Below are 15049 nucleotides of genomic sequence, written 5' to 3'. Positions count from 1 at the left end.
ATATCTGCTTAAATATTTTGCTTAAGACACTGCGCAAGGTGAGATGGGTGAGGGCCGTCACTGGTCAGAAGATGGGGTGGGGGAGGGGGCGCTGCTGAAGCTGGCAGGCAGATGTATCAGGAAGACGAAAGGAACAAGTCAGAAACTCCCCTCCAGCAGGCTCACACCTCAGGGAGGTCTGGGATAAATGGAGTAAAGTGTATTCATAAACTAAGGAAACACTGACATGACGACAGACATGCACATTTGTCAGACAGAAACATTCAAGAAACACCTCTCAGTGAAAAAAGCTAGTTACAAACCACTGATGCAGAATGCTATGCTATTTTCCTAAAAAGAACAGGATTATACACATTTGCAAATATCTGAGAGAATATACACCATTCAGTTATGATCCATTCACTTCTTAGATAAATACTTGCTGACTATCAGCACGCTCTTATTTCTTTTTGCTTATACAAATTTCTAAATTCTTCCATGAGCTAGAAAAACTTAAAAAAAAAAAAAAAGAAAGAAACCCTGGAAAGGAAAATTATCATTCTACAATAACATGGTCCAGTAGCAATACAATCACCCCTTGGTAATCTCCACGGATTGGTTTCAGAATGCCTGGCAGATATCAGATATCAAAATATGGGGATGCGCAAGCCCCTTACATGGCATGCCACGGTATTTGTATTTGTATAGTATAGCATAGTATATATTTGCATATAACCTACACACATCTTTCTGCATACTTCAAACCATTTCTAGACTACTTACAATATGTATAATGTGTTACGTAAATACTGGTCATGCTGGATTACGTAGGGAATAATGACAGGAAAAGAGATAGTGCTACATGTTTAATACAGATACAAGAAGGGCTGACTGTATAAAGTAGGCTGCATAGGTCATTTTTAACTTTATAGTAACCACATTAAAAAAGTAAAAAGTAACAAATTATTTTCTAGATATAGATATTATTTAACCCAGTAGATACAAAATATCATCATTTCAAGATATGTCATTCGGTACATTTTAAGAGCCCAGTAGCCACATGCTTTAGGAGCTCAGAAGGGAGATCCAGGGCAAAGCGCAATTTCCCAGGTTCCAGCAAACATACTATGTGAGGGCAAGAAAGGCAGTCTGAGAATCAGCCAGGCTGAACCATAGTCCAAAGCATCTCATGCTGGAAAAGACACAGTGGGGTCTGCCTGAAGCTCAGCCTGCTGCGGCCACTACATCAAGACCTAAGCATTTCTGACCCTCATTACTGGGGTCCTGGAGTGGCTGGTGGGTTGGCTTGTAGCCCCTTTCTTCATTCAAAATGTTCGCCAGTCCTCCAGGCTCAGGAAGGCCAGCACAAGCGCGTTGCTGACGGACGTCTACTCCTGCCAGCCCGGCTGCCCCAGACTTGCCCTCAGCCCGCTGACTCAGAGGCACACCGGACGCACTGACAGCTCGGCACAGCACAACTCAGAAGCGCCGAACTCTGAACCAACAAGAACGAAGCGTTTTGTTCACTCAGGGACGAGGTGTTCTGGAACCACCCAACTCTACACACTCAGCCTTGGGCAATGCGCACTTGGGGTCAGGAAGTCAGCCCAGTACCTCTGGATGTCGTCAGCGAGTCTGGCCAGGCGCTGCTGCCGACCCATAGGACTGAGCCGCGTTTCCTCAGCCACAGCCTTCATCAGTTGGAAATCAGAGGTTGCCTGGTCACTCAGGCCTGCGAAATGCAAACAAAAACAATGTGGGAAAACAAACATAAGCAATGGAACCTCGGGCCAGCTCACGCTCAGGTTAAGTGTTTCCAAGTAAGTCAATCAGCTTTAGCAGCTGGGTGGTCCTGTCCAATAGAAACACAAGCGACAAATATCGTTTATATTTTCTAGTAGCCATGCTAAAAATGTGGATACAATTATTTTAAATAGTATAAATTACCTAGTTCAATATATCCAAGACATGAGCAATATACAAAATTAATCAGTTCCTTGTTTTTCACATTAAGCCTTTGCCATCAGGTCTCTATTCTACACTCCTAGTGCAGCTCTGCTCTGCCTCTCATCAAGCTAGTCACACGTCAACTGTCTAACAGACGCACTGACTCACGGCTACCCCCCTGCGCTGTGCACAGACAGTAGCACAAGATCACGAGGACTGGTTCTCCCTCCCTTCGAGGATCATGTACTATTAATTGTTCTAATCACCAAAAACATACACACAACTAACAGTAAACAGGAGAAAGCTCCCCTTCTCAGTCACACACCGAGAGTCATCAACATGAAAGTACTCAAGGCAATTCTTCAGGTTCTATTATATAGCCAGGGTTACATTCTGGAAGCTCATACAAGAAGAACGGAAGGATCATTCTGGCATTACTCATGAACAACATAGCTATATTGCTTCCTATACTAATGAAATCCAAAAAAATGAACAAAAGCAGCTGGATTTTAGGAAAATATACGGAATCTATTTTATGTCAAAGCAGTAAGTGGAATACACAAGGAAAAAAGTGTCCAAAGGACACTCTACCCTCCTACTTGTTTCTACTACTGAATAAATGTCCAGCAGGGCCCGTTCTCCATAGGTTACATTTGTGCCCTGGTACTCAGCTGTCTTCAGAGTTTGAACCCCACTGCTGGGCATGAAGAGCCTGTGACCAGAGGCCTGACAGCAAGGACACAAAAACATTACCTGTTAGAAAGCAGAGCTCCGGGATCAGGTGGACCACTCGGGCCTCAGCACTGTCGTTTCTCTTGCTTTTCAGCAGACTAACAAGCACTGGCTGATTTAGGTCAGATAGAGTAATATCATATTGCTGTAAAAGCCAAGATCCATGGGGAAAAGTTAATGTGGAACCACTGCAAGATGAACATCCTTGCCTATAAGCACTAAGAATCCCAAAATGCATATATAAGCAAATCTTTTCAACAGATTTAAAGAACATCCCATAGTTGCCTATTCACCTCTCCTTTCTTCCCAGAAACTTTTCTATCTGACGGCCAGTTTTATTATTTTAATTATATTTTATAATGCAACACCATTAAAAAAATCATTTCTCTGCCCCCTCTGGGTTTCATCCAGAGCCCGAATCATTCTCCAGCTGGTTCTGTATACAGCTTACTGACCCTACTGAGACTGATTCAAAGCTGGCATTTGCACTATCACTATTGATGACTGAAGCAGACTGTCTCAAGCTTAACCATGTCTAAACATCTGCATTCATTTAAAATACACATACACACAGGCTAGGGGCAAGGGTTCTGTTGGGTCAAGCTCAGAATTCCCAAGAGAGCACATTTATCCTGCAATATCCAGGATGTTATGGAGCTGTAGGGAAGCATCTTGGAAGCATAATAAATGCGATCTGATTCTCAGCTCTTCTGTCCATCTGGACTGTGACACTAGGGAAGTCACTTACCTTTCCTCCATTTCATTTCGGAAATGAAGACAACAGGCACTCGGAGGTATCCCACATAAGCCACTAGTGTGAAGTCTGGTTTATACTGAGGCCCTGGCAATGGTCATCCCACACCCCCACTGCACTTCCCTCCCTAAATGTGACTTTCAACATCCTAACCTTGCCAAAAGTTCATTTCCAAAGGCAAAATTTCCAATTAACACTCATGACCAGTATAGTTTACTGAACACTTATGACAGGACAACTGGAATCAAACTTTACAAAATGCCTGGGCACCATGTGATGCTGTCATCAACAACTATAACTAAAGGACATAAGATGTGAGCATTTCTCTGTTTCAACAAGGGCTTTTGGTGATTAAAATAAATCAGGAATTGCCTTTTACACAAATCATGATATGCAGAGCACTGATATCTCTCAACCTTCAGAGCAAAGCAGGAGGCAGACACCATCATCACCCCCTTCTCAGACGAGAGAACACCATGAGCAATTAAACAGCTCCCCAAGATTCTGTTACAAGAAGCAGCATGGCCTGAACCAACCCCTGAGTTCTAACTCAGGACACTGGGCTGGTAACCTAGGGAGGCTTCCTGAACCAGGCAGGGTCCAAGGAAAAGCTTGGAGAAAATGCAGGAGCGTGAAAGTCCAGGAAACAGCTCAGGCAAAGCTGGCCAGCTGCAGCAGGATCAAGAACTCTATCCACTCAGTGCCTGCACAAGGTGAATTTTACATCTGCCTTGCCCCACATTTCTGAGCCTTTGAAAATGTATTACATGATAAGATAAATCAGAAAAATTCTGTATGCACTCTCTTCTACTTTGAAAACTACATAATAACTTAGAGCTTCTTTCCTAGGATACAGGAGAAAGCAGTTGACACAATATTCTTTCTTTCCTCCCTAACTACAACATACATACAGTGAACTCAAACTGACCAGGATTTTAGCCATGACTCCCTTGTCAGAAAATCCCAAGTCTTAAAACACATTTGTTCAAGCGCGGTGCGCCGGCCGCAGCGCGCCTACCGCGGCGGCCATTGGAGGGTGAACCAACGGCAAAAGGAAGACCTTTCTCTCTGTCTCTCTCTCACTGTCCACTCTGCCTGTCAAAAATAAAAAAATAAAATAAAATAAAATAAAAAAACACATTTGTTCAGAGAACCACAAAATTACTCACGCAGGAAAGAAATCTAAATGTTTAGCTGAGGGTTTAATAAACACTTACAGAGCACCTGTTACACACAAGATGCTTTGAGTGGTACCCTGCATCAAGGATTGGTCAAATATCATGCCTGTTCTACAAGGGAGACGTGTGCTACACGGTACATTGGCATGTGTGCTACATGGTACAGGTGTTTAGAGAACAGTCAGCTCTCCTGCAAGTGTAGCAGCCAGGACTTCACAATGAGGTGACAGGACCCTGAAGCTAGGATTCGACCTGGTGGTGGAGGAGACAGGTCCAGTGGGGCTCCGTGCGATGTCTAGTGACCATGCACAAAGGCTGAGCAATGTTTAGTGACCAGCGAGTGCAGGGGGTGACAAGTGCATGGCGGGCATGGGTGAGGAGGCTGAGGGACAGGAGGCTACAGCGGGAGGAGACCACACTGTAGGATCTTGGAGATGAAGAAGGCGAAGATGGAAAAGAAGGGACAGGTCTCACCGCTTACCCAGCTCACAATGTGCAGACACCGAGGCAAAGGCTTTGAGGGCACTGCTACCATGTTTGCTGCTGCACACGCTGTGAAGGGAGGCCTAGTCCCTTTACAGCTGGACTCCCAGTCAGTGGTCTGCCAAGCTTCTCCACCGAGAGCCAGGACCTGCTCATCCCAGAGCTCGTGCTCTTTTTAATTAATTAATTAATTTGAAAGGCAGAGTTGCAGTGAGAGAAAGAAAGAGACACAGAGAAAGAGGTTTTCCATCTGCTGTTTCACTCCCCAAATGGCTGTAATGGCTAAAGCTGGACCAGTTCAAAGCCAGGAGCCAGGAGCTTCTTCCGGGTCTCCCATGCTGGTCAGAGGCCCAAGGACATGGGCCATCTGCTGCTGCTTTCCCAGGCGCATTAGCAGGGATCCAGATTGGAAGCAGAGCAGCCGAGACTCAAACCAGTGCCCATGTGGACGTCGGTGCCAAAGGCAGTGGTTTTACTCACTGCCACAGCGCCGGCCCCCAGGGCTCATGCTCTTAGCCACATTTCTGGGTGGTGCTTCTGGAAGCTCTCTCTGGTGGCAGTGAGGATGAGGAATGACAGTGAGGATGGAGCTGGGCAAGGACCCCACAGAGGAGACTGCAGCACCGCAGAGGCGAGCTCCGAGGCATCCTGCATTGCTGCAGTGAGAAGAGGCTGAGTGGAGAGGGATGAGTCCCAGGGAGAAGTCGAGGACAAAGGGGCAGAGGGCATCCTGGGGACCACTGAATAAGGAGGTGAAGGTGCAGAAGAAGACTGCAAGGTGGCTTCTGAGCCCCCCGGGAGAAAGTGCAACTGGAGAGGCAATGAATCCACTTTGAATTACGTCAATATGAGAAGCCTGCAGGATATTCATGCAAATACATTCTCAAAGTGGAAACGAGTATGTCACTTGGGAATGAGGCCAAGGCAAAAGCACTATATTCAAGCACTCTCAAAATACAAAGAGAAGATCCTGTAGGACAGAACCATGGTGACTAACAGCTCCCTTCGAGGGAGGAGATACACAACCTGAAAGCCAGCAGAGGCCACAAGGGAGTGGCCCAGGAGGGAAGAGAGCCATTCTGGCAGGCGGGCTCACAGTGTCCACAGCCACCAAAAGACAGGACCCAACTCCGTTAGCCACAGTCAGCCCTCGGTGCAACAGAACACCAGAACTTGCCCCCCACCCCCTCTGCCTCTGACTCCAACTGCACCCATCAGCCAACCCCCCACCCCACCCCAGGAGCCACTGCTCTGCTCCCCACTTCCACGAGCTCAGCTTCTTTAGATTCCACGTGGGAGTGAGACCACGTGCTGCTTGTCTTTCTGTGCCTGGCTGATTTCACTTAACATTATGGCTCCAGGGCACAAAGTATCAGTGAACCAAAGCATCACACCATACCCCATAAAGCTGAAAAATGATCATATGTCAAAAAAAGTAATGACTGGTAAGAGGGGGAAATGCCAAGCTCCTTAGGGTAAGAACAAGAACTGAACTTGACCTTTTGGAGCTACTTCCATTCCTGGCAGCACCAAGTACCACAGTGCTGACGTTTCAGGAAGGAAGGTATGTAGAGGCACTTGGAGCTGGCATAGATAACTTTCCAAAGTTAGCTAATGCGGAAGAGAGAGCTCTTCCTGAAGCTGTAGAAAGACCAAGAAAAGGTTTCTGGCTTTTGTTTTCTTTTCTGAAACATTTGTGAGACCTTAGAGACCTGAGTATGATTACCTATTAAAGAGAAGGCTCCTCTGGCAGGCCCTGAACATGCAAAGTAGGGGACAGGGGATATCTTTGGAGACCAGGATTGAGTCTCCAGAGACAGCAGGAGAGCTGAACGACAAATGCTTCAGATTCACTCTTTGCAAGAAACTGCGCTAACCCTGGGATCAGAAGTAAAGCGCGCAGTGAGGCACACGCAGGTGCAGGCAGGTGTCAGTTCATCGGTGTCCTGCCTGTGATCATCTGATGCAGTCAGGGAGGGGCAGGGGTAGCTGCGGGAAGAGCCATAGGAGCCTTGTGAGAGCTCAAGGCTGGGATGGGAAGGGTGTTTCATGTTTGTCTGGCTGAGAAGGTGTACACAGGAGGACAAAACAAGTTTGAAAATGCACCGGGTGGGGGTTGGGGGGAACTGAGTCAAGGGGCCACAAAAGCAAGTAGGGAAGAGCACAGGGAGTCCTGTGGCGCAGAAGGTTAAGCCTCCACCTGCAGTGCCTACATCCTATATGAATGCCGGTACAAGTCCCGGCTGCTCCATTTCCAATCCAGCTCCCTGCTAATGCACTTGGGAAAGCAGTGGAGGTTGGCCCAAATGCTTGGACCCCTGCACCATGTGGGAGACCTGGAAGAAGCTCCTGGCTCCTGGCTTCAGGTCAGCCCAACTCTAGCCATTGCAGCCATTTAGGAACTGAACCAGTGGAGGAAGATCTCTGTCTGTCTCTCTGTCCTTCTCTCTACATATCTACCTTTCAAATAAATAAGTAAATAGATCTTTCAAAAAAGAAGAGCACAGGAAGGGAACAGAGGAATACTAAGAGATGAGGCTTCAAAAACCACTAGGAAGTGGCCCAGGCCTAAAGGACCTGGGAAACTCTGCTAAGGGGCTTCTCTGTGGCTCCGAAGGCCATCAAGAACTGTAGAAATGTTCAAGGCCTGAAAGTGCCTCACCAGATGTGCTTTTCAGGAACATGACCCAGATACAGTAGAAGGACAAAAGGAGACAGGACATGGTGCTAGCCAGGCCCGGGCCCTGGGAAGGAGGAAGGACAAGCCCGAGGGCCACGCAGGAAGCACACTGGGTATGAGGATCGGGGACCTGCTGGACTGGGAGGGAACGAGAATTCTCTAAGGATGAAGAAAACAACTCGTACCTCCTTGTAGTAGTCCACATAGGTGATCTCAGTGCCGTCACGCTTCTGAAAGCTGTGCGTGACCCTCACTGACCAGTCAATGTCGTCAACACGGTAGGTTTTGTTATTGTATCTGGCAAACACACACAAACAACCCCACATCATCTCACATAAGCAGCAACTTCATCACACTTTTAAAATATGAAACACACTCCAGAATGTCGGAAATGATTAAAGTTAGTAACACAGGAATAATCACTTCTTAAAAAAAGGATCAGCTCTCATCTGAGAAAAGTATCCGTGAACTCTTCAGTAGACAGGAAGATGTCCACATTTCCACAGAGCCTTTGGGAAAGCCATCAGCCCACAGCCTGTTTTTCTCCCTGATGGACAGGCACTCTAACTTCGGGCAAATCGTTCTTAAATGTTCAAGGCCCAAAGCATTGCTCCAACTTTCCCCTCAGTTTCTGGTATCACGCAGAAGCTGCCAGGAAGTCTTTCTGATTAGAATCACCTACAAAGGCTGATGGGTCGCACAACCGTGGCTTCCTGCTTACCCCACCCAGGGCTGACCCTGCACAAAGCTGTAGAAGCTCCTTCCCCACAGTCGGGAGCGTCCCCCCTGCGGCCCCAGGCTGGGCCCGGGGGCCTCCCCTGCAAGTTTCTCCAGGGCTTTCAGCACCTTGCGAGGTGACCTGGAAACAGTGTTAGTATGTTAACCCGTTGAGATCATAAAGAGAAATTCCAAACCAGACCGGGAGAAGGCTAACACACCGTCAGCAATAGACGGTGGGCTTTCTGCTCCTCGGGAAGTCATCTCATCTGCGTGTCTTTAATTCAATGTGCACAGAAGGCAAATCCCACACCTCCGCTCACATGTGTGGAGGTCTCAGTGGAAGAGACTCGGAATCTTACAGAGAAGGTGGGACACGGACCTCAGTTCTGTCCCACAGTACAAGACATGATCTGTCTTGTCTGAGCAAGTGCTCGGGAATCGGCCCAGGGGCGGGAGCTGAGCCGTTCCAACGATGTGGACAAGCAGAGCATCAGAAAAGCAGCAACAGCAGAGCTGGGCTTTGTGGGGTGGAAACGTAAAAGGCAGACTCCGGGTGGGGAATCCAGGCAGAGCCATTAAAGTAGCAAACACAGAGCGCTAGGAGTGGGCAAGGAGGGGCCAGCAGGACGTGATTCAGTGTGGACAGCCCAGAAGGCCACGTGGGGAAGTCTGCACAGCAGAGGACGGCCAGGTCCTGCTCAGCCCAAGGCGCCGACGGTTCCCCTGTTTCCAGACACCATGAACAGTTCACTCTCCAGACAAAGTGTGTTCCATGACACTGGCTTTTACCTTGTGAGGACAATGAGCCCGATCAGCTGTTTCTCACACATCTGTGTGAAGCCAGATGCCCCTGCTCTGTGGCAGAGGTCAGACATGAATTCCAGAACAGTCTCATTCCGGAGGACTTTAAAACTCACATCGGCACTGAACAGGAGCCTGCTCTCAAAGTACGCTATAGACACAGCAAACCCAGGCCACAGCGTCAGCCTTTAAACACAAATAAAAAATAACAATCAAAAAGTAATACTTCAAATGCCATGCCAGAAAAACAATAAACATTTTAACATGATTCTGCCTTTTTGATTCTTTAGATTTTATAAGAATTTTTTTCATTTGTCTGATTTTTTTCCAAGTTGCTGGCTCAACACTTTAGTTAGAAATATAAATGGAGAAACAGTATACCTTCTATGAAGCAGTTTCTCAGCCCTGGCCCTGTCGATATTCTGGGCTGGATAATTCTGTGTTAGGGGCAGTTCTGAGCACTGTGGGATGCTCAGCAGGACCCCCGCCCTCTAGCCACTAGGTGCCAGTAGCAGCCCCCACTACGATGACAACCAAAATGCCTTCATACATGCCAGGGTCCCCTGGGGAGGCAAAAATGGCCTTGGATGAAAACCATAGCTGTAGTAAAAATTACATTTATGGCGTGATCTGTCTCTGGATTCAGAAAAGCACACAGACTCAAAGGTGAAGGCAGCGGCCAGGTTTCACAGGGGATTAAAGTACAGAAGGAAAATCATGTGCAGATACACAGGCTCCAGTTCCTTTCCACGTGGACTGAAGACTCTTGAATAGCAAATTGTTACAGAAATGGCAAAGATGAGTGTTTTTTTAAAAATGATCCAGGTTTATAATTCACTGCACTACCAAGCCAGCCCCCTGTCACTCTGTACAACACCGGACCCAGATGCATTTCTGATCCGGGTGCAGAGATGAGTACCAGGGACAAACTGGATGCTCCGTAAGGATGCTGCCGTTGAATCAGCACGTGGCAACCCGGCTGTGTTTCCTCCACCCGACAGAAGCCCAAGCACGCCACTCCTGCTTCTGTTTCTGCACTTCCTTTGTGTATGTCTCCGGTTACATGGCCTGTCTAGCTCAACCACAATCAAGACACAGTTGACCACTTTCCCTGCAGCTTAGGTGAAAGTCTGAAGTGTTCCGAATGGTTGGAGCCCTCAGCTATTCTGACCTCTGTCGACCACTCTGGCCTTGCTAACTGCCTTCCAACTAGCAAGCAGGTCTCCAGCTACGTGTCACATCACAATTCAGCACACTCTGCTTCATTACCACCTGTCATACAAAGAGAAGTTAGTTTCCGAATTCTCTCTGGGATTTATGATAGAGATCTAGGGGCCTAATATAAGGTAACAGGCATGTAGCTTCATGTTTACATTCACTGCTCTGTTAATAGAAAATCCAAATCAAAAAATCCATTACATTTCATTTCCCAGAGTTTCTCCCAGGAGGCACAATGGTGCAATATCGTATCGTAAATTATACTGCTCAAGCTATAGCAACTTTAGAGAAACAGAAATACAAATGAACCTACTTGTGCTGGGGAATTTTCAGTGGCTCCGAAGGCTTATAGAAGTTTCGTCCAATTTGATACATGGACAACTTCTTTAAGATCCTGCAAACATATATTTTTGAATCTTTGGTAAGTAACAGTCAATAAAAGAGTAATTCTAAGTTTGTACCCACGCTGAACATATGACAAAAGAGAAAGCACAAAATTCTGCATTTAGCACTGGAAGGTTTAGATGGTAAGTATACATATGAATGTATAAATAAAAACAAATATTTCTCCATACTGGGAGTGATACAGTTCAAAGTACTTTCATCTGTCTGGACTTAGCTACAACCACAAATCCGTGGTGATTACCAACCACGACTGTGGTCTACGTTCTGTTAGATGCACGCCATGTCTGAGGGCTCTTTTGCTACTTCTCTATGTTGAGATAGGAAGTTGTCTCTAATGAGGCTGCTCAAGCTCCCAGGCCCCACCAAATAACCACAGCAGCCTCTTAGGGAGGCCAGGTCATCTTGGGAATTTGACACATCACTGGCATGAGGCTATGCTGTGCAGGGAGGAAATGCAGGTAGTTTTGGGGGGATTTCAATTCCGTGATTCTGGCTACCAGCTGTCATTCAGCCTCAGCCTCATCTACTAAATGGGTTTTTAAATTATACCTGCCTTCAGGTGCTCCAGTGAGGAGCAAGTAAGACAAACCACAAGTGGAAGAGCTTTGTCGAGAGAGCACCTCCCAGATGTCAGCTTCTGAAGTGCATCAGACGGCACTGAGAGACACAGTACTGGACGAGTCAAGTTAGAGACCAGTGCACCTGCTTGAGGGAAGTTCCTCTACGCACCCCTACTACCCAGAAAAACCCAGAACTTCCCCAACCTCATCCTCTCTGAAGGCCACTGCTGGGCAAAGGCCTTGCAACTAAGGTTTTAATTTTTTAAAAAGATTTATTTATTTATTTTGAAAGTCCGAATTAGAGAGAGAGAGAGAGAGAGAAGGAGAAACAGATCTTCTTCTCCATGATTTACTCCCCAGATGGCTACAATGGCCAGGACTGGGCCATGCTGAAGCCAGAAGCCTGGAGCTTCATCCGGGTCTCTCACATGGATAGCAGGGGCCCAAACACGTGGGCCATCTTCTGCTATTTTTCCCAAGCCAATAGCAGGGAGCTGGACTGGAAGTGGAGCAGCCAGGACACAAGCCAGCACCCATAAGAGATGCAGGCGGCAGCTTTACAGTGAGTGCCACAACACCAGCCTCAGCATCCAATGTTTTAGAGCAAAGCATCGGTCTGACCCACACCACAGCGTGTAAGGTTGGTTCTCAGGTTTTAGTGCGCTCATGTGTTTTCTGAGAAACTCACTAAAAATGTGGATTGTCAGGCCCACCCATGAAATTCTCTACTGGGTTGGACAAAGAGTCAGGTAATTTGCATTTGATCACGTTCCCTCCCACCCCAGAAAACGTGATCCTTGGATTGAGTCTGACGAACACTGAGAACCTTGGCGGCAACCTTGCTTCTGCCCCACCTGCACTTGTGAGGCAGGAAAAGGACCTCGGGGTGGGGCCAGGGCAGAAGGCAGACAGACGGCGACAGCCTTCTGCACCCACAACCAGCAAGGAGAGATACAAACCCCTCCCTTCACTAAGTCACATGGAGCAAACGTTCCATGTGAGGCGGAGGGTGGAAGGGAAGAAGAGACAAAGAAAAAAGGCATCCTTCCCGTTCCCTGTGAGGCAGCAACAACGTGGAATTCGGGCTAAATGTGGTAATCCCGGCGGACGAGGATTTGTGCTGGTGAGAGTCTGCGATGAATCACGTTGCACACTGCTCCACGAAAGCACATGAAAAACTACTCCCCAAACGGCTTGATTGCTGGCACACTGCCCTCAAAATGCCTGATGGTTTTAATACCCAGGCTTCCTCACCCTCATTAACTTGGCATTCAAGGCGCCTTACTTTTTGAAGATGATGTTGAAGACCTGAATGCTCACAGGGGAACTTGACGGCAGCTTCCTCGTCAGAGTGATGGTTATCTTTACTGTCTCCCCTCTTTGAGTTTCGCTCGACAGTTCTGTGACCTGGGAAAAGAGGAACTTAGTATGTACTCTCCGGCTTAGCCCCGAGGGTGCAGATTGTAGCTATCATAAAGCCATCACAAGTTTTTACACACTAACAGAAAACTGCAGGTGTTAGTAGACGAGTAATAACCTAACCATCACATTATGTTTCAAGGGGTTTTCCCTCCCTTCTGCAGCTGGCTAATCCTAAGAAAGCAACACGTCTCTTCACTCTCTAACTTCTTACAGGAGAATGAGAACCAAAGCTGACTCACAGCTCAAATATGTGATCCAAAAAGAATTCCAGTGCAGTGGCTCTTGACTTTTTTTTTTTTTTTTTTTTTTTTTGAGGGAGGCTAGGGCTGGGAGGGAGGTGGGTCACACAATACTTCTGAAGACTAACAGAAGTTACAGATATTCTCCTAAGAAAACTTCACACGTGTGTACCACAGCAGTGTACGATGTAGCAGTTTTCAGAGGGTTCTTGGTTGCCCTCAAACTGGTTAGTGACCTGATCTGCTCACTTCAAGTTTAGAGTCCAGAGTCCAGTCTCTCAAAGGTTTCTTCCTAAAGCAGAACAAGAGAGAGGAAGGCAAACAGACAGACCGGACGACAGACAGAGAGAGGAAGGCAGACAGACAGACCGGACGACAGACAAGAGGGAAAATAAACATGAGGGGAGAAGGCAGGGTGTGGCAGAAGGGACAGACAGGAAACCACTGTGGACACTTCAGGGGGAATGGCAGTTAGTTGCTTGGGTTGGATCAGTGAATGGGCAAAGGTGGGCTGTGGGTTTCTAAGCACAGAGAAGGTATAATGATGGGAAGCAAGGGGCAGATTTTGAAGTTTAGTTGTTCAGGTTTCTCCAGTATCTTACACATGATTGAAAGGTCTAAAGAAACCCTCACAGCTCTCATAGCTGGAACCATGTTCTAGCAGAAATAGGTTTCCATAACAGCTCCCCTGCATTTAAAACTTCTTGGACCAGACAGGATTTGATTAGGTTTTTGGAATAAAGGCATGCACAAATCAGTCATTAATACCAAGCAGTGACCTGGGATTTTTCAGAAGGGTAATGAATTAAAGAGGGCTGTTCATTGGCAAGCATTCAGGAACTTCCAGGTACTTTCTGTTACCATGTAACACTGTGGTTTTAACCACTTTAGGTGGAACCAAGAATGGAGGGTACCAGAGAGTGCATGGAAACGAGGAGAAACTGGTCCTTTCACAGAGCATGGAACAGCCATTGAGAGTACTTCCTGCTTCAGGTAAAATTGTAGGGAAACCAGCAATGGATGGCCAGGACACAGCTCATCAACACGGGGGAAGTCCGGCAGGCAGGAGGGGTATGCAGCTTTGAAACTGCAGTAGGGATTCTGGACAAAGGCTGGAGGCACCAAGGTGGGGAGCTGGGCACTGGTGGCACTGGAAGTGCATTGCCAACAGCCACTCAGCTGCCCCTGCACCTTCCCACCAACACCAGCCCCTCAGTTGCCTCCCACATCTGTCAAGGACTCCCACCCTCCAGGACCCAGGCTGCTAACCCACAGGGAACTTTCACATCTCCTCTACAATTCATCATCTAGTCTACTGGCAGGTCTTGGTGCTTCGACCTTAGCAGAGTCTCTAAGCTATTTCAGCTGTTTCAGTGCTGTTATTTACCACAGGGCTCAAGAGCACAAGATTTGGAATTGGACAGACCCTGGTTCTCTGCGCCTCACAGCCTATGTGATAGGAAGCAAGACGAACATCTTTCTCTATCTCTATATGGTGGAAGTGAGCCCAGCTTTAAGCCACAGGGCTGTGAAGATTAAATGAGATAATTCATTAATCTTATCCTCATCCATAGGATGTGCTCTAGGGAAAGTTACAGGACCAGTGGCACTTTATGTCTTGGTCCAAGCCCTGCTGACATCCTACCCAGGTTATTCCACTGGCACTTTATTAATCCTCCCACCCCTTTGGGAAAATCAATCAACAGGACATGATTCAAGTAACTAGAACTCAGCACAGCTCCCATGGAAACTCTCTAGTCTCAGAGTCTCCAAGGGTCCACAGAGGATGGGTTCTCTTCTTCAGCAGTATTTAAAGTTCTTCTTCCTACGTCAGGGGCCACCATTCCATGCTTTCCTGGATAAACCTGAACAATTAAGCTTTTCCAAAATCTGTCCCTCACTTCTAATCATTGCAGCTTTTCTCTTTCTGC

General features: G+C 47.2%; 1 protein-coding gene across 1 annotated transcript in view; it reads right to left on the bottom strand.

Annotated features, from left to right (window-relative positions):
• Positions 1 to 15049, bottom strand: part of PIWIL4 (piwi like RNA-mediated gene silencing 4) — a 49151-nt gene that overhangs the window by 23844 nt on the left and 10258 nt on the right. The window contains exons 5-10 of the mRNA XM_062198314.1: positions 12743 to 12864; positions 10806 to 10886; positions 9263 to 9460; positions 7939 to 8050; positions 2680 to 2803; positions 1594 to 1711 (exon numbers count right to left, since the gene is read on the bottom strand). Of these exons, the coding sequence (XP_062054298.1) occupies positions 1594 to 1711; positions 2680 to 2803; positions 7939 to 8050; positions 9263 to 9460; positions 10806 to 10886; positions 12743 to 12864 (755 nt within the window). The remainder of the gene's footprint in view (positions 1 to 1593; positions 1712 to 2679; positions 2804 to 7938; positions 8051 to 9262; positions 9461 to 10805; positions 10887 to 12742; positions 12865 to 15049) is intronic.

Source organism: Lepus europaeus, chromosome 7, assembly GCF_033115175.1.
Source record: "Lepus europaeus isolate LE1 chromosome 7, mLepTim1.pri, whole genome shotgun sequence".
NCBI classification, from domain to species: Eukaryota; Metazoa; Chordata; class Mammalia; order Lagomorpha; family Leporidae; genus Lepus; species Lepus europaeus.
The sequence above is the reverse complement of the archived record's forward strand: the minus strand, read 5'-3'. Positions and strand labels throughout refer to the sequence as shown.